Raw genomic sequence first — 24,056 nt, 5'->3', positions numbered from 1 at the left:
ATATAGAATTAAGTCAAAAGTTCAAGGTTATTGTCATGATGAATTAGGTCGAAATCCGAAAATGGCTTCATTGAATTGTAAATATCATACTTTATGCTTGTTTTATTTAACAGATAAATTACGAGTCGCCTGCATTTGGTCGAAATTCCCAAGAAAGGGACCAGAGTGTAGGGGAGATAATCAATGAAATTGCCATCATACGGGAACAGATGAAACATCCCAATATTGTCAGATACTACAAAACTTTTCTTCAAGGTGAGCTATACATAAACCACATTAATTTTATCTTTTCTTAGAAATTATACATAGATATTACATGTATGCTATTTTTTGCAATTTCCCTTTCTTAGAAGTTCCATATCTTCATCTTTTTAGAAGTGTTCATTTAAAAAAAAAATCTTTAGGTGTATGTATATGTAATTAGATTAAAAAAATGTTTTTCTCACATTCTTCTCTTTTTTTTCAGAACAAAAATTATACATTGTAATGGAACTGATAGAGGGGGCCCCGATAGGGGAACACTTCAATTCTCTGAAGGAGAAGAATATGAAATTTCCAGAGGACAGAATCTGGAACATATTTATGCAGGTGGGTGGAAAAAAAATTACTTTAAAATAAATATACATGTACATTTATATGTAAACTATAAGTGATGAAATAGAAGTTTTTAAAAGATAACTGCTCCAATTTTTTCAATGACTTCTCTGATGACATCTGCAACATTTGTGTTATTGCCTGCTGTGGTCTTTCTGTTGACTGATATTATGTGTGTGTTGACAGATGGTGCTGGCACTGAGGTATCTGCACAAAGAGAAGGGAATCCTTCACAGAGACCTGACCCCTAACAACATCATGCTGGGCGAGGACGACAAAGTCACCATCAGTAAGTCATATATCTCTGAGCTCGGGGGTGGGGGAGGGGGATGACAAAGTCACCATCAGTAAGTCTTGCACAAATAGCTAGTCTCCCTAGAGGTGTGGGAAGGGAGAAGACAGTCACCACCAGTGTGTCATTTTTTTCTATGTTAACTGCTGTATTATTTCTGGTGACAAATAGTATGTGTCTGGGGGCAGATTTTCAGTTATCTGCTGATTTATTTTGAGATGCTATACATTTTGGCTTGTTAAGTAGAGTGTTGCCCTCTCTCTTTTGATTACAGCTGACATTGTTTGTTGAGTGATTATATGTTGGTGTGTTATAATATTTAACAGTATGTCCTCTCTCTGATTACAGCTGACTTTGGACTAGCCAAACAGAAGAGAAGTGACTGTAGCAAGATGACGTCAGTGGTCGGAACCATCTTGTACTGGTGGTAAGAGTTAAATCCCCTTAAATTGTTCTTATTTTAAAGATTGGGTTTCTCTTCAAACACCTGCAATTTCAAACTGAGAATGAATTTGCATATGGTTATCTTCATTGCCTTTGTTCGCAGTCTTGAGATTGTGCAGAACTGTTAAATATTCTTTACCTGAGATTTTTCATACTGTACCATTGTTAACACTGGAAGTTTCTGTTTCCACACAGCCCTGAGATCGTACAGAACTTCCCGTACGGAGAGAAGGCTGATATCTGGGCCCTGGGCTGTATCCTGTACCAGATGTGTACCCTCCAGCCGCCGTTCTTCAGCGACAACATGCTGGTGCTTGTCAACAAGGTCAGACAATACTCTTATTCCTCAAATAGGGTTCTCAGACTTTTTATATCAAGTAAAACTGTATACAAGTCAAACTTCATTATCTCAAACTAGATGGGACTGTTTAAAAACTTCTTGGACATATCTGAGAATATAATCCTTAATTAATATGGGTTAGGACTTAAAAATAACTTTGTCATATCCATTATATTAGAGATATCAGTGTTCAAGATATCGAAGTTCAACTGATATGATATGTCATTGATTCCCCTGTACTTTTGTTCATTTGCTCAACAGAGAAATCTGAATTATGTTATGTCTCATTACGTGTATTCTGTATTCTTAATTATTTCCACACACAGCACATATCAATAATAATTTGTTTTGCAGATTGTCAATGCTGAGTACACGCCCATTCCTGAAGGTGCTTATTCCGACAGAATCATCCAGACAGTTCGAAGGTGAGTTACGTTGTGCCAGTAGGTCGCTTCCTTTTAACTGTTTAAAAAATTGCAGGTTTTGCTTATTTGTAAAGGGATAGAAATTTACACTTACAAGACTGGTTTACTTGGACTGAGTATACAGTAATTACATAGCTCTTTTTCTCTTCAGCTGTATCTGTAAGTCTGTGGATGACCGGCCGGACACTGTGGAGTTGGCCTCACAGATCGCGGATAAACTCCTGGTCCATGTGGATAACCTCCGGATTAACCAGATCACACTGGAGAAAAAGCTAGAGAAGGAAAGAAAGAAAGCCCAGAGGTATGATATCAATATTGAAGCAAAACATAAAAAAATTAAGAATTAATATAAAGAACATGAAAATAAGAGATGATTTTCTATATTTATTTGGCTGTGCATTGTTATTTTGGGACATGTTTTCCGTTATCAAAGGCTTTGGACCCACATATGCTAACTTTTCCTCAGGTCAACATTCAGCTTCAATTCTGAATAATGACCTCAAATTAATGCTCTTTCCTTTTAAGGATTTGAGTTGAATGATTTGAAATTTTTGGTGACAGCGGGCCAGAATAGATGAAGACATTAAATATATATATAGATATAGATAGAAGGCACAGATAACCAATTTACTCATGTGATTTGTGTTTTGACAGACACTACTTTGAGGCCAACCAGAACATGCAGAAGTATCACCAGCTGTACCAGATCTCCCAGGAGAAGTACGACCGCTTGGCCAACCTGGCTGGTAGCGGCGGGGCTGTGGGTCTGAAGGACAGTGACGTCATCGACCCGAGTCTGGTGGAAGTCGAGTTTACTCGAGCTCTACAGTCTGAGTCGCTCTCGTCTGGAGGTAAGCGAGATAAATCCTATCTCAAACTTTACTGTACTTTTAAAGAAAATTTATTTTATAGATTAATATTCCATTTTGTCCAAGCAACATATAATTAAGTATTCCATTTTGTCCAAGCAACATATTATTTAAATAAGGAAAAATTCAAATACATTGTTCATGAATAAATTTCACTCAATACTAATTAAACCATGCTTGCCCAGTTTCCTTGCCTTGGAAACTTAAGATACACTGTTGACACCATGGATTAGCCTGATTTCAGGGTTGTCCTCAGACAAGAAGATAAACACTATTGACACGCCATGTTTCTCCCTTATTTCAGGCCTGTCCTCCGATGAGGAAGATGAGAGCTGTCCCAGCAGTGAGTGTGAGAGTCGGGAGAGCAGTGCTGGCAGTACTCGGGGAACACGACGCCTACCCTCCATCCCTCGACCTCCCCACACCCCCAAGACCCGCCGCGCTGAGGGGCGACCCAAGCGGTCCCAGTACGCCCTGTCTCCCCTCAGTCTGGACATTCCTAATGGCCACTGTAAGTGTTAGTTTACACATGCTAATAATGTCCACCAACTTTTTGCATCATCTTAGAGATCTCTTTCTATCTGCTAATAATGTTCATACTATTGTTAATAGATTTTGATATACAAATTGGTGATCCATGGTACTGTTTATAAAATCTTTTATCTTATATCTTTCTTCAATGTTTAAATTGAGACAAATAGACTGCAGTTTTCTGCTTTTGACATGCCTGTATCTGCCAAAGTAGAAAATTGAACCATCTCTCTTTCTGTGCAGCTCGTACAATCAGGGACTCAGGGTACAGCTCCGGAGACCCATCCCCCAACAACCTGACATCGGCGGCCAGCTCCTCCGACCTCCTCCTGAACGGACACGAACCCTCGACCACCAAGGACTACCACCGGTCCAACAGTATGCCCGCCCCCCAGTCTGTCACCCGCAACAGAAGAAAGACCAAGAGACCCAGTAAGTGACACAATGTCGTGTTGATTCACTCAGGACTTATCAATTATGGGAAAGATACATATAATCACTGATTTGAAGCTTAAAATAGATATCTTTCACATTATTTTATTATCTTATTAGAGAAATATCTTATGTCCAAAACTTTAAATCAGCTTATAAAAAGAAATACATTTCACTTTAAATCTTTCATCAATTAATTGCCGATTTCAAAATATCTTAATTTATCTCAATTTTTTCATGTTTGGGGTTATCAAAAATATTGTGTTAAGAATGCCAGGAACCACCATGTCTGTTTAGGTATTGATATTCTACATTTATTGCTGTTTCAGACAGTGCCAACACCCCCACCGTCACGATATCCCAGCGCCGCGTGCGACAGATCAGTGACCCGATACAGCAGATGATGCACCAGCTACACAAGATTCTGTACATCTGTCAGCTACCCCCCACCCTGGACCCCAACCCCCGGCGACGGCTCGTGGAGAAGTTCAAACGGGCTCTGTTTGCCCAGGACAGTAACAGCCTCAATCTAAAGACTGAGGTCAAAAAGGTCAGCAATCTATTTTTCTCTTTTCCAATCCAGTCTTAATCTAGCCATTCCACTTGATCTTAATGGCTTTAGAGATTTTTTTTTTCCAAGTCAGATTATTCCTTCTCAAGAAATTATGGATCTTGATTACCACTGATTTTTCATAAAAATGTATGAGTCCATGAAATCAAGTCCCATAGAACTTGTAAAAATCTAGCAAAACATCTAAATTTGACCCAACAAATTTGGATGATTCAACCATAACTGAAGTTGTACATTATCGGTGCTTGATTAATCAATAACTGAGATTTTGATTTTACAGTTAATGTCTGGATCAAGGGAGATAATTGACATGAATCTGGGTCCGGTGGAGAGTAAGCGGGTCAGCTCCGCCAGTTCCTTGGAAGGGGAGACCACTCCAGACGAAAAAAGAGGTATTCATCATTTAGTTCTCAGCAATCTGTATTTGAAAAAATTACTTATTCCAAAATTCTTTTTATTATATTAGTAAGAAATTAAGCATTATATTTTTGTGGACCAAATACTTGTATATTGTGCATGTTTTCTCCATTAAATGCAGGCAAGCAAAGTAAAGATTTTTTGTATGTCTAATTTGAAGACAACATTTTGTATGTACTTTTTTTTCTCCTTTTCAGTAAACAACCAATTTGACCCCGACTTTAAGGATGCAGGAATCACCTATGAACAGATGCAGACCTACATTGAGGGCATTCTGAGTGACTGTGGCTACTATAGTAGTCTGCCCAGTGCCCGGGGCAGAACACCGCCCTTAGGGCCAATATTACCCAGATAAACCACATTCAGGGGGCCATATTACCAAAATACGCCCTTTGCAGGTTTACAGTGGCTTGAGCCAATATTGCCAAGACAAGCCCCAGAATCGTCAACTGTTAGGTAATTTTACCTTTGTTGATGGTCAATGGATTGGGGCAAAATCACCTAAAATGGCTCCAGGTTAGAAAATTTTACAAGGATCATGTTTATTTTGTGGACTTATGAATCACATTAAACTTTATTCATTCATGAGGAGGACTGGAGTTTCAGCTTTAAGTATGTGTAGAAGAGAGAAAAGAAAAAATTTGATGGTATGCAAGGAAAAAATGAGGATTTTTCATTATGACTGCATTTTCACCAACATTCCCGGAAAAAAAATCAAAATATAATATATATTTTCCTAAATCATTCCGTCAATGAAAAAAAAAAATTTTTTCCTGGTTGTGGAAAACTATTTTCTTCAATGGACGTAACTGCATGAAGAACAGCAAATTTGTTTTTGGCCAAATCAGAATTCAAGGGTACTGAATTATCAGGTGTTGTTAATTTGTTAGAGGTAGATATATATGATTGTTATGGAGTCTTTTATTGTGATGTCACTCTATCAAGTACAGATTGTTGTTAATGTTATAAAGAGTTTGTCAGATGTACATCCATATTTATCACATATATCGGTGTTGAAACGGTCAGTCAGTCGGTCAGCATAGATATTTATCTACTTACCAATTTACAAGTCTTTGTAACTTTTTTTTTGTTGTTTCATATTTGCTGAAAGCAGATGCAGAGATAGTTATCTTTAATGATGCTGTATTTAAGGAAAATTTAATAATAATTTGTTCTTTTTAGATTAAAATCTGCTTATAAACTGAAGAGTACTACTGAACAATGAAACAAGTGTATGTTCTTTCTGAGAACGTACCGTACTAAATTTTGTTATCTTTATTGAATTTGAGAAATAATGCTTTTCATTCCAAACATATACTTAACATTCCAGAGTAGAACAATGATTGCCAGAAACATAAATTAAATAAATCAGCATATATATTTTTTTGAAGGGAAAACTTATATTTGATTGAGACCCCTCTAATTTCATTTCATTACATGTGTCTCAGTTGTGATATGCTATCATACAATGTCTGAAGTTTTTTTCATGTACATTCAAATGAATGAGTTTTATTGATTTTTTTATCATTATGTTCTCCACAAATTAATGCCGTCCAAAGCATCAGTCTCAGACATTTTATTATCTTTTTTTTTTTAATTATTATTTTTTTGGTTTTATGAATTGCCAGTGCATGCATCATGTGTGAGTGTTGTTGTGTGGTTTTTTTTTGGTCCAATGAGAGTAAAATGTTATTTAAGATAATATTTATTATTGATGGGGAATCTTTATGTTAATTTATTTCTTAAGTTCACAGTTTTTTATTTTATATTTATTGTGTACATTCCATTCTAAGTGCTAATACGCTTAACACTGATTGTGTTAGCGTGAAATATGAAACCTTCAAACCTAGAGAAAAAAATATATCCAATACCTTTAGGTTTTAAGTTTTGTAGATGCAAAGTTTCTGTGAAAACAATTTAAAATAAGTCTTCGATTAAATGAAACAGCCATTATATATTAGTGTCGGCTAGGATTTCAATTGATAACAAAGTTTTTCATATATTATGTACGAATTAAAATCTCGGTGCCCCGTGCATAATTATGTTCACATGTTCGATGCTTTTTATTTTGTTTTACCGTCCATTTGAGTTTTTTGATTTACCGTCCAATTTATATCTGGTCTCCAGAACTTCATATTTAATTTACTTTTAAGTGTTGTGATGATTTTAACAATTGTTGATAATTTTATGATAATTAATTATTTATTGATATTTATGATTCAACTGTTTCATTAGCACCAAGTGTTATGATGAATCAGATGATATTTAATCTATGTCCGTAATTACCGGTAGTTGATAATTAAATATATTGTTTTCGTTTTATTGAAAGTTATTGCATTCTCTGACAAAAGGCATGTTTCTGCAGATTTTTTTTTACAATTTTTAGAAGTCTCTTTGATAAGTTTTTATTTCTATAAGAAATATAAGCAACTGTTTAGTTTGTTCAGTTGAGTTTATTTAACTGGTACTGTATTCCATTAATGAAACGAGATTACCAACCCTCCATTACCATGCACACAATTGTTGATGCCTGTTCAAAGTTGGAATGGATCAATAATTAACTCCAAATTAATGAATTTTGTTTTAGGGATCTTATGCTTTCATTGCATATTTTTATGACAGATGCCCGTTTATAGTTTCATTAATAAACAAAATCAAAGGGCTCTGCTTATAATAAGTTCTCAATAATAGTCATCTAAGACAGTCACAAATTCATTCTGTATTGATTATACATTGCACAATCTTATCAAACTCACACACATCCATATTTTTCACGTATTTTAGTTAAAATCTGATCACTACAGATTTTGTCATCCATTTGATGTGTTATACATGTATTATTTTTTGTTTTGTTCATTTTCAAAGTATATTATTTTATTTTTCCGTCCACTTTTCTGCAAAATGCCGAGTCAGCAGAATACACCTCTAATGTATTCTTTGTGGTGTATACTGGTATATAATGCCCTACCATGTATATATATACACAGGGGGTATGTATTATGTTGTATATTGATCCAATGATTTGTAAATGTGATAATTACTTTGATTTTACCCCCCATGCATTCCCATAGATATATATTTCTTGTTGATGGCTACATGGATATTTATTATTGTACATTGTATAAAGCATGTATCATGATTACATGACAATTTCACTTGTCAATAAATTGAAATAACTTTCAACTTGCTTTCTTCTGTATGTGTGCTCAGTGTTGACTTGAAGGTTTTAAGTATCTATGCTTCTGTTCAGATGATAGGTTCCCTCTCTACAAATGAAGAGAATTATATGGAATGGCCAGGTGGAGACAATATGAATATCTTGCGTATTGTTTGGAGAGTTTGTTTGTTTCTAATTCTTCGCCAAATGGACTTTAGCTAGCACTGTAAAAACCTTAGCACACTGGAGCAAGTTTATCCCTATGTGATAAAAAAAAAAAAATAGTCCGGTACCGGTTCCATCGATTAGTAAAAATTCTTGCAAAAAAAATAATCTTTGTAAACGTGAAAGATTCAGCTAACGTAAACAGGTTTAACAATTAAAATCCTTAAAGAGAACCAGGTTGTATTGCAATGACTTTAAACATTGCATTTTGTTAAAGTTTCATTACTCTGATTTTAGTAGCACTCAAGTTATTTTAGTGTAAAAGAAAAAAAAATGATTTCTGATACTGTATACAGGGTTAGTTTCGCCCCTTCCATTTATATATATTCGCCTCTACACCTGCAAGCGGTTTTGTCCCGTCTTAAATTCGCCCAGACGCAGTTAGAATTATAAACCCTTCCTAATTAACAATGAATATTTAAAATTCGCCCAGTCTTAATTAAATTTGCCCACTTACAACGAGGGCGAAAGGGGGGGGGGGGGGGCGGTGGCGAATATTTCCCTGTATATAGTATATGAAAAATTATAGGGAAGGGGATAAATAGCCATCCCCGATGGGTTTTTTTTTAATCTGATATCGATGTAAGTAGATCTTATCAGGTCTTTGCTCTTTTCCCAATTAATACAATGTAGAAGAAAATACATATTATAATTTTTTATATAGTAAAAATACTTGAACGTCGAATTTGGATCAACATTCGTTACATTTCTCTTGAACTGTTGAACCGGGGGGGGGGGGGGGGGTGTAAAATATATATACATGTAGTATTTTGTCAGGGCGAGCCCAAGCCAATACCTGTAGACAAGGCTGGATTTTAGTTTATGCCCATCAAGGGATGTAAGGAGAGTGTACAATTTAAAGGCTTCCGAGGCAGCCCTAATAACAATTGGATATTTTTTCGGAGGATACGAAATACAGTGTATCATTTATAAATTAATCAATAGTATGCTTCTGTGATCCTTCGCAAGAATGCTCCCACCATGCGCGGATCTAGAGGGGGGGTCGGGGGGTCCCGACCCCCCCTGGAAAATGAAAATTTATTAAATTTACATAGTAATTATCGCGAAAATATGCCTCGGACCCCCCTGGCAAACACAATTATCCTTCGGACCCCTGAAAAAAATTTCTGGATCCGCGCATGTCCCACTATAGTTTATTTTTAGAGTGTCAGATATTCCCCTGGTGCACCGGTCTGTTTGAACGCACGAGAAAAAAAATTAAACATGTTGTTGACCCAGTCTACCTCTGATTTCAAAATTTTGCAAAGGTAAACTAACGGAACAGGTGGATGTCTTCTAGCCAGTAGTTTCAGAATGGGTAAGTGCATGTATGAAATTGAGATTTATTAATTTTGATTCGCTTATCATGACAATTTACTAGTGTGGCAAAGATTTAAGCAGCCGCGCGTAGCTAAACCTGACGTTTTTATGCGATACCCGCGTATAGTACGTAAAATATGTATATATAAAAGTACATTTGTTGCATTCGTGTAGTGTTATATATACTGCGTAAGTTACTGCATACAAGATGCGTATACATGTACGTAGGTTCTGCTGTGGCCAATTGTCGTGCATCCGCTTGGCTGGAATCTTTATTGTTTAATGAAACAATTGGTACACGTGCACTAACCTGTACATCTGTACAAGGACACTATGCACGACAGTGACTCAAAATTTTACGATCTCCTATCCTTCTTTCTCTTGATTGTTTTCTTGGCTTCTAAATCTCGGCTAAGTAATAATGTAATAAAGCATTTTTTCCCCACAATAGATAAACTTAACATGTCCCACAATACATACACATAAAACTATGCAATTATGATACATATAGGCCTACACAATGGGTTTTCTTTACATTCTCATTCACAGCACATGCACAAATTTCATAAGTAAACACCCGCATTTTTCGCTTGTCAAGTACATGATCGAGGACAAGTGATCCGTCCCACTCCAGCTTTTTTTCTGTAAAGAAAGAGTGGAGGATCCTCAGGCAGCATGGCCAACGTGAATTCTTTTGAATTTGACCCCCTCCCCCGCAAACACATGTACAAGTAGATTGTCATTTGTATTGGCTCTAACAAATTGATACTTTTACCATGCCTTCATTTCAGCATGAAACAAACTCAAAGCAGATTTAGAGACTACAATACATTTTCCATCCCGTGTCTATGAGAGTTACATCAATATAATATAGATGTACTTTTCCCAAGTTCGACCGCCATGCAATCACCCCCACCCCTCCGACCTTTACCCGCCCTGAACCAATAACCTTTAAACCTAAAGTATAGCCGGCGAGGGTTACATTACATATATTATGATAAATTTTTCTAATCCCACTCAAAACTGGCCCCAATGTCATTACAGGTAAATTTTTATCTCAATCTCAGTTTTACCCCCCCCCCCCCTGCAAATTTAAATTTCTTTAAATTTACATCATAAAATTACCATAAATATGCCTTAGATGAGAACCCCTGAAAACTCAAATAACCGTCGCCCCCCCCCCCCCCCCCCCGGGAAAAATTTTCTGGATCCGCGCACGGGTACATTCCCTTATCGTTATAACAGCGATCGTCCCGATATTTAACCCCACACTGAATGAATGAATGGGATCTTAAAATGGTTATAAATAAAACACTGCGCCTCAAAGATTCTAAGATAGGTTCTCCTCGATTGCAATTGTGGGGGTTTTTTGTGGGTTTTTTTTGGGGGGGGGGTGAGATTTTTTTTTATCATTTTTAGGTTTTTTCTTAATTCTTCAATGATCCTGTTTCATGCCTTGCAAGCCAAAATTATTAATGTTACACATGAACAGCGTCACATATATTGTTCTTGCATATCAAAAACTAAGTTTGTCGAAAAATAGAACAAATACATGTATGTCACTTTAGCATAAGGGGCGGAAATATGCCACCATAGTTTATAGTTATTTAAAAGTGTTTGCAGAGCTATCAGTATTGTTATTCTAAAAGCGATAACAAGAATTCCGACTCCTTCATAAATTGGCGCAACATTGAGTTTTGGGACGATGTTTACTCAGGGCCAAAACTGCATGCACACGACTCAATCAATTTCACTTTTGCATAATAATGCATGTCATATTTGCAGCATTTTCTACTTAAAAAAGAACATAAAGTTACTGCATGAGAACAGTCGAAGATAAAGAAAATGAATGGCAATTAAATTAGATAACTTTACGATCTGCAATTTGCAATAAAATAGTTCGCCAATGATTTTTTCACACCAGTAATTAAGCTCAACATTATGGTACCAAATTCGAATTCGCGTCTGCTCAATTTTCGTGGATAAAAAGATAAAATTATCGAAAACCCTCCACCCCCCCCCCCCCCCCCCCCCAAACACACACACGCACATAGGGGGAAAATTAGATTCGTGCATATTATACATACCAGAGAATCCACGAAACTGCGTACAGGAGAATATTAATTTTTCGTTCAATAATTGACGACCAAATTACGTCAATAGGTATTGTATTTCTTTCATAGCACTGCGTATACGTACATACATGGAAACTCATGAATTGTCATCGATGATAAGATTGCATACTATTGGTGTCTACTAAGCGTAGATACACGTCTCCTCTTGATTACTTAAAAATATACAAATATATCTACATTTATACCAATAACTGTGTTTATGAAAAAACCCCGTAAAGCAAATGAAAATGTTACAAAAAAGTACCTCCTAATGATGCGATTTTGGAATTGTACGTTAAAAGAGTGGTAAAAAAGAACCTTTATTTTCAGGTGAAAAATATGAATTTACTGAGGCATCCAGCAGAAAATCAAAAGACCCCAGGTTTTGGCGGTTGTTGTCGATGTTTCTAGGTATAATTTGTTTGGCTCTTCTAATAACTGTGATCGTTTTGGCTACGCAACGGAAGGAGAATGAAAACATGCCCTCTTTCCCAGAATGCAATCAAGCTTCCGCCGGAAGGGTTATCGACCTCACAGAACCGGAGAATCCGCCGATATTTCACGATCTAACACGAGGCGAAATCGAGAAAATTTTCAACTTCATGTATATGCAGAAATCACTGGATATCAAACAACCCAGCGAGGCATCCTTGGGAACCAACTACATTTATTCAATGGAACGCATTCTCCCGGAAAAGAAGGATGCTTTCCAATCGAACACGAACCGGAAATCCCTGGTGACGGTTTTCCATGGAGCAAGGCCTACCCCAGTGGTGACCGAGTACTGCGTGGAGTTGACGACCCAGCTCCAGTTTTGTGGATCCCCTCGGTCCATCCAGTTTAGTTTCCGACCAATAACAATGCACGAGTATTTCGTACTGATGTACACCGCATACAGCCAAGCCATTGGGATGATTAGTGATATACTGAGCGAGAGTTTTCACGGCACGCTGTGGGAGTGCGGCAAGACGTGTTTAGGGGTGGAGAGCATCAGTATTTTCTCGGCCGTTGTGGCTGGAGTTGAAGGAGAAAATTATCGGGGAATTTGGTTACCCTTCCTGCAGTTGATAGAACCAAAACATCTACATCCTGTTGATTTTGCGATCCTTGTGACAATAAACGGAACATCACCAAAGACGGACAGCGTGTGGTATAACGGCCAGCGGTTCGAATCCCTCCAAGACTTCAGGGATAAGTGGGACAAAAACCAGGTCACAAAACTCAATGTGGAATATCCCAAGATGCGCACGCATGAAGACGTTGTTAAGGAAAATTACCAACGACCCCCGATGGAAATTGAACCCGATGGCAAGCGTTACTCGATCAAGGACCAGGCAGTGACGTCAGATAACTGGAAGTTCAGTTTTGGGATTTCTCCTACCCACGGTCCACAGCTGTATAATATCAGATACAAGGACGATTTGATAGTGTACGAACTCGGTTTACAAGAAGTCTGTGTGTTTTATTCTTCTACGGAACCATTCGGAATGTTCGCCAATACTTTTGACAGCATCGTAATGATTGGGAGGTATGTTAAAACCCTGGTCCCTGGCGTGGATTGTCCATCTCATGCAACATTCATAGATGCAACATTTATGTCAGAAACCTCAAATACCCCAGTCACCAATAAAAAGGCGATCTGTGTATTTGAACACAACACCGGAAGTCCGCTTCGACGTCATCATGCGCCGACCGAACACCCTTCCGGATACTACGAGGGTGCACCAAACATAGTTCTGATTCTTAGGGTCATTGCAACGCTCGCGAATTACGACTACCTCTTTGATTTCATATTCTATCAGAATGGGGTCATTGAAACGAAGGTCACGGCATCTGGAATAATTGCGTCATCGTACAAATCGGCTGGTCCTAAATATGGGTTCCAGGTCAACGAACAAGCTTTGGGAACCCTGCACAACCATTTCTTTAATTTCAAGGTGGATCTAGATATTGGTGGCCCTCAGAATAGCTATTCCACGTATAATGTGGAAGTCGATGAGGTACCAAACAATTTCTCAAAGTCGAATTCTCCGTCTAATTGGTTTCAAGAAAAAATAGTTAAAGTGGACTACGCTACCGAGAGAGAGGCAGCTTATAAGTTTGACTTCAACAAACCAAAGTACCACGTGTTCTACAATGAAAACAACCTAAACAAATATGGTAACCCGAGGGCGTACAGATTACTCCCAAAAGGCCTTGCAAAGAAAGTGATGCCAGACGGCGTTGGGAACGAGCCGGGGGCCCCCTGGATGCGGTACCAAATGGCGGTCACACAGCGCAAAGAGAGCGAGCCGTACAGTTCGTCAAAGTATGCTTCGTTTGACGGAGAAAACCGGACGGTCAACTTCGAGGACTTCATCGGGGATGAAAACATCAGAAATGAGGTTTGACATTTTATCCATTGCATGGGTTTAGGCCTTTTCAGTCTCAATTTTTTTTTATGCAATCGAAATTATTTATTAGCTAGAGGACAACGCTTATGTTTTATTATTTATTGGCATGTTTTAGGTGTTATACATGTGTCACAAGTCCACTAGCCAATTGTCTTTGTCTCTCTAATTCATGAAGTGGAGTTATCATAAGTTATCATAAGTTCACTTTTTAGTGAAGATACATTTTTAAAATAAATTTTAATTTTCTTATCTTTTTTATCTCTGAATTACACATACGTTATCTGAAGAAGTGACACTGAAGGAAAAGATTGCATTTTGTCCAAAAGCATAAATTGATAGATCCTAAACCTGACTGTGGATTTTTATTTCTCAGGACTTGGTGGCTTGGGTCACACTAGGCGTACATCACATCCCACGCACGGAGGATTTACCCATAATGCCCACACCCGGAACTGAGATGAGCTTCCTGTTACTTCCGTTCAACTACTTCCCAGAAGACCCCAGTGTTGGGATCCGTGACAATATTCGTCTGCAGTACGACAGCCGAGACAGTCCACTGAAAATAATGGCGCAAAGCAAGACCAATGACCTTACATGTAAACCCCCAAAAACTTACTCCATTGAAGATTTAACGAGAGACCCGGATGTGTTCATTGAGAGACCTAAGTAGTAGACTAGTTTGACTCGCTTTTTATATTTGTAGTAGAATAGTACATTGTAGTATATTTAGTTATAATGCTTTTTTTTATGTGTTTTTAAGCACTAATATGCATTTATACCTAAACGCTCAATTCATACTTTGCAAAAATTGAATTGATGAAATCAACACAAATCACGCTAACGAACAGTTTGGTTCCCTACGACAAGTTCTTGTTGGTTTATGTTTTTTGTTCAGTGTTTGTTTAGGTCCATCCTGGAGCCAAATACAAGATGATGTTACAAACCCTAGAACTAAAGCTACTGCAAGAATCGTATTTTTTTTGTATAAGCACTGGTAGTGAATAATGCTATCAAATACTATTTCATATATCGCGCTTTTGCCCCCAAAAATGGCGTTTTAAGGGACACAACCTTTAAGAAGGTAGGTGTGGAATTACTACAATTTTCCTCTTTCTTTTATACTAATATGAGTGAAAAAGTGTAGAATGATCGGTCATATGCATACCAGGACTTTTATAACAATGCATTCACGATATAATTGATGTCATACTCAAACCAGCATTCAGAGAGAATTGCAGAAGCAACACGTGTCCCTTATAAGCGGCAATCCCGATTTCTTAGCGTCTAAACCTTTCCTTTTTTGAGCTCCACACAGAATTTGAACGAAGATGTTTATTTTTCATATGGATTTGTTCATGCATCAATCATACAGAATTTTCTTACTTGTTCCTATGGAATAAAGTATACGAATTTCATGCCTTATTATTTTTAACTAGCACATAATAATTTTAGGTGAATAAAAAATGACGAAATTGTGGCTATCGGCAATGCCGAAAAGGTGCGCTGTTTTTAATTATCGCAATAAACATCCAAATATTTTAACGCATAAATCGTGATGATTTAAATGCAAGTGCAAAAGCATGCACGCTATACATGGCTGAACGACAAACATGTTATAAACGCAAAAAAAAAAAATAATGATTTCCACTTGACATCTTGTTCAACATTTCTTTTAACAAAAATTGCTCTTTTGAAAGGATTGATAATAGTTAATTGATAATAAAAATGGTAGATCTAAAGACAGCGATCATCGCATTTGGCCAATCTCAGCTGTTTCTGTAGATTTATTTTTTCTGCAATGATGGCAACTTTCATACCTGTCATTAAAAACCAACATAAAGCCTTTCAAAACTCAAATTACATTTTCCAAAACAATGGAAATGCATAAGATACTTATAAGAGAGAGAGAGAGAGAGAGAGAGAGAGAGAGAGAGAGAGAGAGAGAGAGAGAGAGAGAGAGAGAGAGAGAGAGAGAGAGAGAGATTAAAGAGCTAGCAAAGAAAACGAAAGAGAGGGGGGGGTTAGAGATTAAAGAGTTTTAATTTCAGTCACGCAGATTTCACTGTTTGTTTTAATCAATGGGAACCAGGAATTTTAATGTTTACCTGTTATTGCCAAGCGTGTCGCCGCGGATTTTGTTTACATTTGTTTAAAGGTATTGTCGACATTACACCGGTATTTCGAAAGTCAGGGTTTGATGCAATCACCGGCGGCGGGTGGTTGTTTTGGGCCTCCCCAGGTAAGCAAACGCAACTCTCTATCCAGATATATAAAAAAAATGAACGTCTTAAAAAAGTTAAACGACCCAAATTTAACCGCCAAGTTTCAGCAATATTGTGGAGTTTCCAGCAAAAATGTGGAAAATTGTGACGAGTGTCAAAAACACGCCCCAGGACGTGATAACCAGGGTGAACTCAAGACAGGAGACAGGTGCGCGGACTGCCGGGTGACGGCTCCGAGGAGCAACACGAGACACGCCCTCCTGTTCTACTTGTTCTCCTACGCCTCGTCCCTCGGGAACGAGGTGTTCTACCTGCTGTTTTACCCCTACTGTGTGTGGAACATGGACAGCGTGCTGATCCGGCGGACCGCCTTGGTGTGGAGCCTGTGTATGTACGTGGGTCAGGCCGGCAAGGATCTACTGTGGTGGCCCCGCCCGGCCTCGCCCCCCGTGATCCGCCTAGAGACCGAGTTCCTCCAGGAATCCTCCATGCCCTCCACCCACGCCGCCTCCGCCACGGCTATTCCCTTCATGCTGGCCTATTACCTGTATGACAGATACCAGGTCTGTACATATTTTGAGTGCGCGTGCAATTCACATATCATATGAAAACATGTACTTATTTTAAGGAACTACATTGTAACATGTACATGTGCTTATACAGCTTGGGGGGGGGGGGGGGGGGGGGGCGCGCAATCTTTTTATATCATGGATATAACAATACGAGGTTTGTACAAATATGTAATTGTAAAATGAGAACACAATTTGCATTCAGTATTTATGTAATGGAAGTTGCACGTATGTGTACAAACAGATGGTGCAATTCATTCAAATTATACATGTCTTTTTCTTACGGGATGCAAGAACAACAGCCCCCCCCCCCCCCCCCCCCCCCCCCCCCCCAAATCAAAATTAAAAAAAAAATAATTATAAATGTTCAACCTTTTCCATTTTTTTTTTTGTTGGCATAACTTATCCCGAGTCTATTTTCGCCACTCTCCTCCCTTTAAAAACGTTTCGAAATTTAATATCAAGACATTTTATCACCCCCCTTTTACAACCACGCACACATTCTTTCGGAATCTCAAATATTCAGAGATTGGTATGTTGACAGGTATTTAAAACAGTTATTGTTATTTTGTCAGAACTTTCATGGTTGAGATAAGAACAGTTTTCATAAGATCGATAGAAACACATATTCATTATACTTATTTACATGTACATGTGCGGGGTTTTTTCTTGTCCTCAATAAGGGATAACTGTACACACACCGTTACCTGAGGTAATCGCTTAAGTAGACGTGAAAAACTATAATACTTTCTTTCAAAGTTAACTTTAAATAAGTGTTTGTACGACTTTTAATTCTTCTATTCAAATTCAGTGTTTTAACATAGTATTTAGACCCGATTTTAACACTCTTTTGCTGCTCTATATATAAGTTTGAATGATCGATTTTCTATTCAGAGCGAAGAATACATACTCTCTCATTCTCTCTCTCTCTCTCTCTCTCCAAGTACACACTCAACAGTCGAAATTCTTTCAAAAACAATCACCATTCTAGAATCTGGATACTCATGTATTCACAATAGTGTATTAGGGTTATGAAACCGCGCACTGGCTATAGTCCTTATTCTGTAAAAGCACTGGCATATTCCAAGATATTAAATGTGGTTTTCATGATTTAAAACATGATATATCAGCTAGGATATTTTCATATAATTACATGTGATTTCCATTATGTTATTCCTATATGTTATTGTTATACTTTCATGTTAAATACTGAAATCTGATTGGTTAAGACGCAGTTAATAATATTTACTATTACCCTCAGCGTTAGCAACGCACTTGGCAACGGGTAACATTAAAAAATGTTACATGCGCGAAAGTTATGCTTCGTGTCGGTTGACAATGGTTTTCTCGGGGTGTCAATTTCAACTGTTACCCTCCCAAACAGGCACTATTTATTTTGTTATACTGAATGTCTTTTTTTAAAAATTTAAGAAAATTTTACTGCTTTTATATAGGAATAACGTGAATTCTACAGCGAACCGTACGCGCATAACTTTCGCGCATGTAACATTTTTTAATGTTTCCCGTTGCCAAGTGCGTTGCTAACGCTGAGGGTAATAGTAAATATTATTAACTGCGTCTTAACCAATCAGATTTCAGTATTTAACATGAAAGTATAACAATTATATAATATTACACGCAATTTCTTTGATATCACATGTGGATTTCCTGATATTACACGTTATTTTCAAGTGATATTCATGATAAGCGTTTTTCCGTGATATTTTAACGTATTTACATGAAATTATTACTCATCACATTACTCGTGATATTAAATATGATTTCTATAAGCATAATGCATGCACTATCCATTATACTGCACGCGATGCGCCTTTTTTCGAATACCTTTAAGTGATTTCCCTGTAAATTTCGCCTCTATTTCAGATATCGCCGTACCTGCTACTTCCGGCCGCTGTCGTCTGGTGTTCCCTCGTCTGTCTCAGTCGGCTGTACCTGGGGGTACACACCATACTGGTGGGTATATACCGGGTATATAGAGAGATAGAAAGTAGTCAATGTGGGGGTACACACCATACTGGTGGGTATATACAAAGATAAAGATGGAAAAATAGGGATAACCGGGACCCGTCCATACTATGCTGGGGTGTATATAGAGAGAAAATTATGGAGGGAAAAGGGGAGAAAAAGAATGTAATGTATACCTGATTGTTATATCTGCGGCTACAAATGTGATAAATAGCCTCTATGGAATTGTCCCATTACATGACGATACACGTCACTGTTCTTTTTACGTGAATTCAATGAGACGCCACAGGAGAGCAAAGCCCACAACAAATCAAATAGGGACTAAAACATAATTTCAACCAACCATGAACATTAGATAGTATCAGTTCAGATACATAAAAAAAAGTGTTATATAGAGCACCTTTTATTTTACGAATAAATTATCGTTGACAGTCACTTATGAAAAGAAATGTTTTAAAAGCCAAGTGCCCATAAACAGATACAAAAGTAATTTATATACATCCATCCTATAGGTATTTTCCCCTCCATTTCTTACGAAAATCGGCTGTAATTCATACAGAAACTGACAGAATGACGTCCGCTTATGAATTCACGCTTTACTTTTAAAAACTACTTTCAAGAAAAAGGAAAAATTTTAACAATGAAGATAGATCTGATGGGTAATTTCTTGACCACCTAGCTTTCATTAATTACACTTTTACACGTTATTTAATGATAACTGATTAATGAATTAGAGAAAGATGAAAATATCAACAGGAAATACTTTCTTCTGCGTGTCATAGGGCTATAAAGGTAGCAATCATTGCAGAAAAATAATTACAAAACCGCTATTAAACGCATTTTCTCGCAATGCTAGCTACATGTAGCTACCTTTAAACCGGCCTGCGTGAAAAACGAAAAATTTAAGCATTTTTTTTGCTTTAGGAGGCTGCAGGGTCAACAAATAAGCCATCAGATCTTCCTTATTTTTTTTTTGGATATGTTAAGCTGTAAACTACTTTTTAGTAAAGAATAAAATCTAAATATATAAGCTTTAAAATCGAATGTTTTGCTTTATCTTTATAAATGGTTCTTTCTTTAAGGAGATTTATAAGGTCTAATATATGTCCTCACCACAGTCATCTCAGTATTTAAATTAAACCGCTTTTATCATCGTGTATCTACGTGTTGACATTTACTGTACCCTTTATTCTCTAGGACCTGCTGTGCGGTATACTGATTTCCATCCTCGTTATGGCGTTAACGTCTCCGTTCTGGGAGGACTTTGACTGGTACCAACAGACCCACCCTTTCGCCCCCTTCGTGGTCCTCACGACCGCCATAGCAATGTGCACAGTGCTCTATCCTAAAAGTAAAGACGGCAGTTGTTCCCATGGCGACGCAGTTCAGATTGTGGCGGTTCTAACCGGAGTAAGCATCGGCTCATGGCTCAACTTTCACTTTCAGTTTACCAGCACCAGTGATCATACTGAACCTTATGACGTCATAATCCCGTCAGTGCGCGATTTGGCTATGCAGATTCTGAGATTTTTCGTCGGTGTCGTCATAATTGGGTTGCTGAAGGTGACACTTAAGGAAATTACAGTGCGATTATTTTCTAAACTGTACGGATTGAAAGTTCCTAATCAAGAACACCCTTCCGTCAAACTGGCATACAAGTTTGCTGTTTATGGCGTCATAGGGTTTTCGGTTGTTTTTCTCGTGCCATTTATTCACTGTATGTTTGGACTTGAGCGGGAGTCGTACTTTAAAGAAGTTGTCTGATGCGAAGGGAACAGTATTTGTTGTTTATTTTCACATATTTCATCATCTTCAAACGTTATTGACACATTGCAACAAATTGATTCTAAACGTTTGATTTAAATTAAATACTGAGGTTCAAGGTAAATTATTTTTGTAACAGTTGTTGCTGTTTAAAATCGGCTGTTAGCTGTTAAAGCCCGAATATTTTACTCCTTGGGTATATAAACGTGTGATAATTCGTGAATCATGATGAAGATATTTACATCATATGATTTTGAAATAAAAAACAAGAATACCATTCAAACTTTTTGAAAAATAATTATTTATTTTCCGTGACACGTGTAAATCACGTGTTTAGGACATAACCATGGCAATCACTCATTCCTTGCGGATACTCTCTGGATTTATCCCTCGGGATACAGCACACTTTACCTTACACACACACATACTTGTGTGCCCACTAAAAACGGTGAAAGACCCCTAGCATATACAATACTGATTGTTCATTTACACACATTAAACACAGCAAACTTCTTACCCCGACACCCAAATCAGGGGACTTACCCCTGACATCCAAGTCAGGGGACTTAAAACCAATCTCCTTACCCCTTCTCCTTACCAATCTATCTCAATTTGCATACTCAGCTTTTCAAATCTGAGGAAAAAATTCCAAACGAATTTTTAAAGTATCATTTTCTTTTCTTTTCCTTATTTGCAAGACAATAATAAAAAATCTAAATGAATTTCTTATTGCAATATTGTTTTCTTTTGCAAGATCATTAAAAATATATAACAATTTACTTTCCATTTCTTAGGTACTGAAATGACATATAAAAGAAAACAGACATCACCGTTAAAGTACATTTTACAAAATTTCAATGCAATTGTATTTTACATATTTCTGAAGTCTGGAATTGGTTTTTATTCCACCTGACTTGGGTCGGAGGAAAAGAACATTCACACTTGAGTAATCTCACGCAAATTCCCTATGTACAAGTATTCAATAAACTGACACTCAAAAAATGAAACCAGATGAAAACAGTAAAATGGCACACACATCATAAAACAAATGGCGGCAGACGAACATCATTCATAAATGCCAGGAACGAAAACAAACCTCAAGTTACATTGAAACAATTTTCTTATAACTCTTCGTAAATTTTCTTTCACAATTTAAGATTTGAAATGATTATGTGAACCCATACATACACAAGTGACCATATTTATCAGAAATAAAATGCATGTATGGAAACACTTGCTATATTTATGGGTCATTCTTAATTATAAATACATACACATTTGCTATGAAACATCATTGCTTTTGTGAAATACAAAATGTGATGAAAATTTCAGGTTCACAGATTACGATGAAGTGGTTTGACTATATATCACATGATCTGAAACACAAAATATGTCCAGAAATTTCAACTGCTCCGCGAATGAATAAAATGACAGGGTGGCACAAGCAGGTATCAGTGATCATCATTTGAGGAAGAGAGAAGTGGTTGTTCTACTTTTGTTTTGCCAGGTTTTACAAACATTTGTGTTAATTCTGAAATATTCCACTAAAGAACTTTCTTTTGACTGAATGAATGCATAGTGATTTCAGTGCAACATGTGTAATTCTAACTTTCAATCATTTCAAATCAATTACAAATTCAAAGATTTTTTAGAAAAATGAATCAATATTTTTTTCAATCAATAACATAAATATCTTTCACCTCAAATTTTCATATTGGAAAAAAAAAATTAAAATAAAAGGGAGATAAATCTACAGATCCACACTTAGTAAAACCAATTGGAATAAAATTGATTCTGTATGGAGGACGTCCAACTGATATTGCTGTACCGTAATTCAGAACCAGTATATATATATACACAATCTCTTTAAAATCACTTCAATAAAATATTCCATCATTTATAGAATTAATACTAAAAAACCTGACAGATATGATCATTATATGAAGTTCATAAAACTTGGAAAATATCTGCACCAGAGTAAAATATTAGTCATTAATGGTAAAATATAAAACGACCGTCTTTAAACTAGTTTAGCATGACAAGGGTTGTGTTTTGTTATGTAGCACTTTTATCTTATCACAAATAAGGACAAATGTTGAGTTTGAACAGAATTATATCTCTATCTATACTATGAGAAGAGACTGAGGCCCTGACAATATTGACTTGGACAAACAAACCAGCAATTCATTAATCCTGAAAAATGAAGTAATTGTGTGGATGCATTTGAGAAGTTTAAAAAATCAATATCTATGATGTTTATACATGGTAGTACATGAATTTCCTCCCCCGAATTTTACTTGACCAGATTGGAAACCAATCAGGTGTGGAGGGGGGTTATGCAGAAGTCTTTTGTGAGAATCTCTATACATTATAATATTTACTAGCCAAATAACCAAATATTGTTTGGTTGAGGCTAAAAGGGTGTGGCGTTTGGGTTGGTTTCTACCGGAGTAGGTCCAAGTAGATAGTAAAGTAATCGGAGGTTTGTGTTTTAGGCTCTATAATGTACATTTTCTGAAATCTTTAAACTGATTTGACGTCTGATCTGTCTTTGAAATATTATTCTAGTTGGCAAAACCAGTTGTTCCTGATTTTGCCATTTGTGGAACCTAACTAAACAGAAATTTGGTTCATAGTTTAATATAACAGGAGAGGTAGCTATTGACTTTTGACAGAATAAATGAAAAGACTAAATAAAATCAACCAAGAAATGCAAGTCGGCTAATTGTCTAATTAGCGAAGACTAAAACTTTACACTGCAGATCTTGTCTGTTTCCCTGAAGTTAACAAACTACATTTATTTTGGTTTTATTTTGTTTGTCCATTCCGGAACTCAGAATGCATATTTGTCTATAAAACATTTACCCCTATAAAAACTATTTAACTCTTGAACTGAACAAGGAGGAATGGTCCAGATTTTTTAGTTTTCTGTGACTTACAAATAATTTGCATTTGTTTCCAAAAAAGTAAATGTTGAAATTATTGTTTTTTTTTTTAAACTATTCTTATGATTTGCTAATTAGTTGCAAAAAAATACCATTAATTGACGTAATTGTTAAATATAGTGTTTAAAGACGTTTGTAGGCATTTAAGATGAACAAAAAAGAAGACTTTTGAGACAGACAAAACACCCATAAAAACACACACATTTGGAAAGCATTTGTACAAACAAAACATTTTTTCCCATTTAGAAGCACACCCTTGCGTTCAACCTAAAACATATATTCCAGTGTATAATCATTGTCATTCATGCGTTTGTCGCCTGGTCAAATTGTTTATCATCTTACAAACACAAAACGGAAAAAATAATTAATTAATATGATCCAACAACTAACAGATTTTAATTGATCAATGTTCAATTTCATAATTGATATCAAAACAAGTGAGGACC

The 24,056-nt window shown here is 36.7% G+C and overlaps 2 protein-coding genes across 7 annotated transcripts in view; both read left to right on the top strand.

Annotated features, from left to right (window-relative positions):
• Positions 1–15,539, top strand: part of LOC128162969 (serine/threonine-protein kinase Nek10-like) — a 29,241-nt gene extending 13,702 nt beyond the window's left edge. For 5 of the 6 annotated variants that reach the window (XM_052826413.1, XM_052826415.1, XM_052826416.1 and 2 more), the window contains 13 exons: positions 114–255; positions 467–588; positions 781–883; positions 1,235–1,313; positions 1,526–1,655; positions 2,025–2,095; positions 2,247–2,396; positions 2,750–2,946; positions 3,269–3,475; positions 3,739–3,927; positions 4,257–4,477; positions 4,779–4,890; positions 5,113–8,102. In XM_052826413.1, the coding sequence (XP_052682373.1) occupies positions 114–255; positions 467–588; positions 781–883; positions 1,235–1,313; positions 1,526–1,655; positions 2,025–2,095; positions 2,247–2,396; positions 2,750–2,946; positions 3,269–3,475; positions 3,739–3,927; positions 4,257–4,477; positions 4,779–4,890; positions 5,113–5,270 (1,881 nt within the window). In that variant the 3' untranslated portion in view covers positions 5,271–8,102. Of the gene's footprint in view, positions 1–113; positions 256–466; positions 589–780; positions 884–1,234; positions 1,314–1,525; positions 1,656–2,024; positions 2,096–2,246; positions 2,397–2,749; positions 2,947–3,268; positions 3,476–3,738; positions 3,928–4,256; positions 4,478–4,778; positions 4,891–5,112; positions 8,103–12,061; positions 14,116–14,497 lie in introns of those variants that run through there. The other variant, XM_052826417.1, reaches the window with a different exon arrangement.
• A 751-nt stretch (positions 15,540–16,290) lies between these two features.
• Positions 16,291–21,735, top strand: LOC128162693 (sphingosine-1-phosphate phosphatase 2-like). Its single transcript, XM_052825959.1, has 3 exons — positions 16,291–16,909; positions 18,800–18,889; positions 20,099–21,735. Exons 1-3 carry the CDS (start codon positions 16,322–16,324, stop codon positions 20,663–20,665), a joined length of 1,245 nt encoding a protein of 414 aa, XP_052681919.1. The 5' UTR covers positions 16,291–16,321; the 3' UTR covers positions 20,666–21,735.
• The last annotated feature ends 2,321 nt before the right edge of the window (positions 21,736–24,056 follow it).

The sequence above is a fragment of the Crassostrea angulata genome, chromosome 9 (assembly GCF_025612915.1).
Source record: "Crassostrea angulata isolate pt1a10 chromosome 9, ASM2561291v2, whole genome shotgun sequence".
Lineage (NCBI taxonomy): Eukaryota > Metazoa > Mollusca > Bivalvia > Ostreida > Ostreidae > Magallana > Magallana angulata.
Note: the sequence above shows the minus strand (reverse complement) of the source record. Positions and strands in the feature narration are given on the sequence as shown.

Coding starts and splice junctions, on each gene's coding strand:
- LOC128162693 (XM_052825959.1), top strand. CDS start 16,322: ATGCAATCACCGGCGGCGGGTGGTTGTTTTGGGCCTCCCCAGGTAAGC. Junction 16,910..18,799: donor ACCTGTATGACAGATACCAG/GTCTGTACATAT, acceptor CCTCTATTTCAG/ATATCGCCGTACCTGCTACT. Junction 18,890..20,098: donor TGGGGGTACACACCATACTG/GTGGGTATATAC, acceptor TTTATTCTCTAG/GACCTGCTGTGCGGTATACT.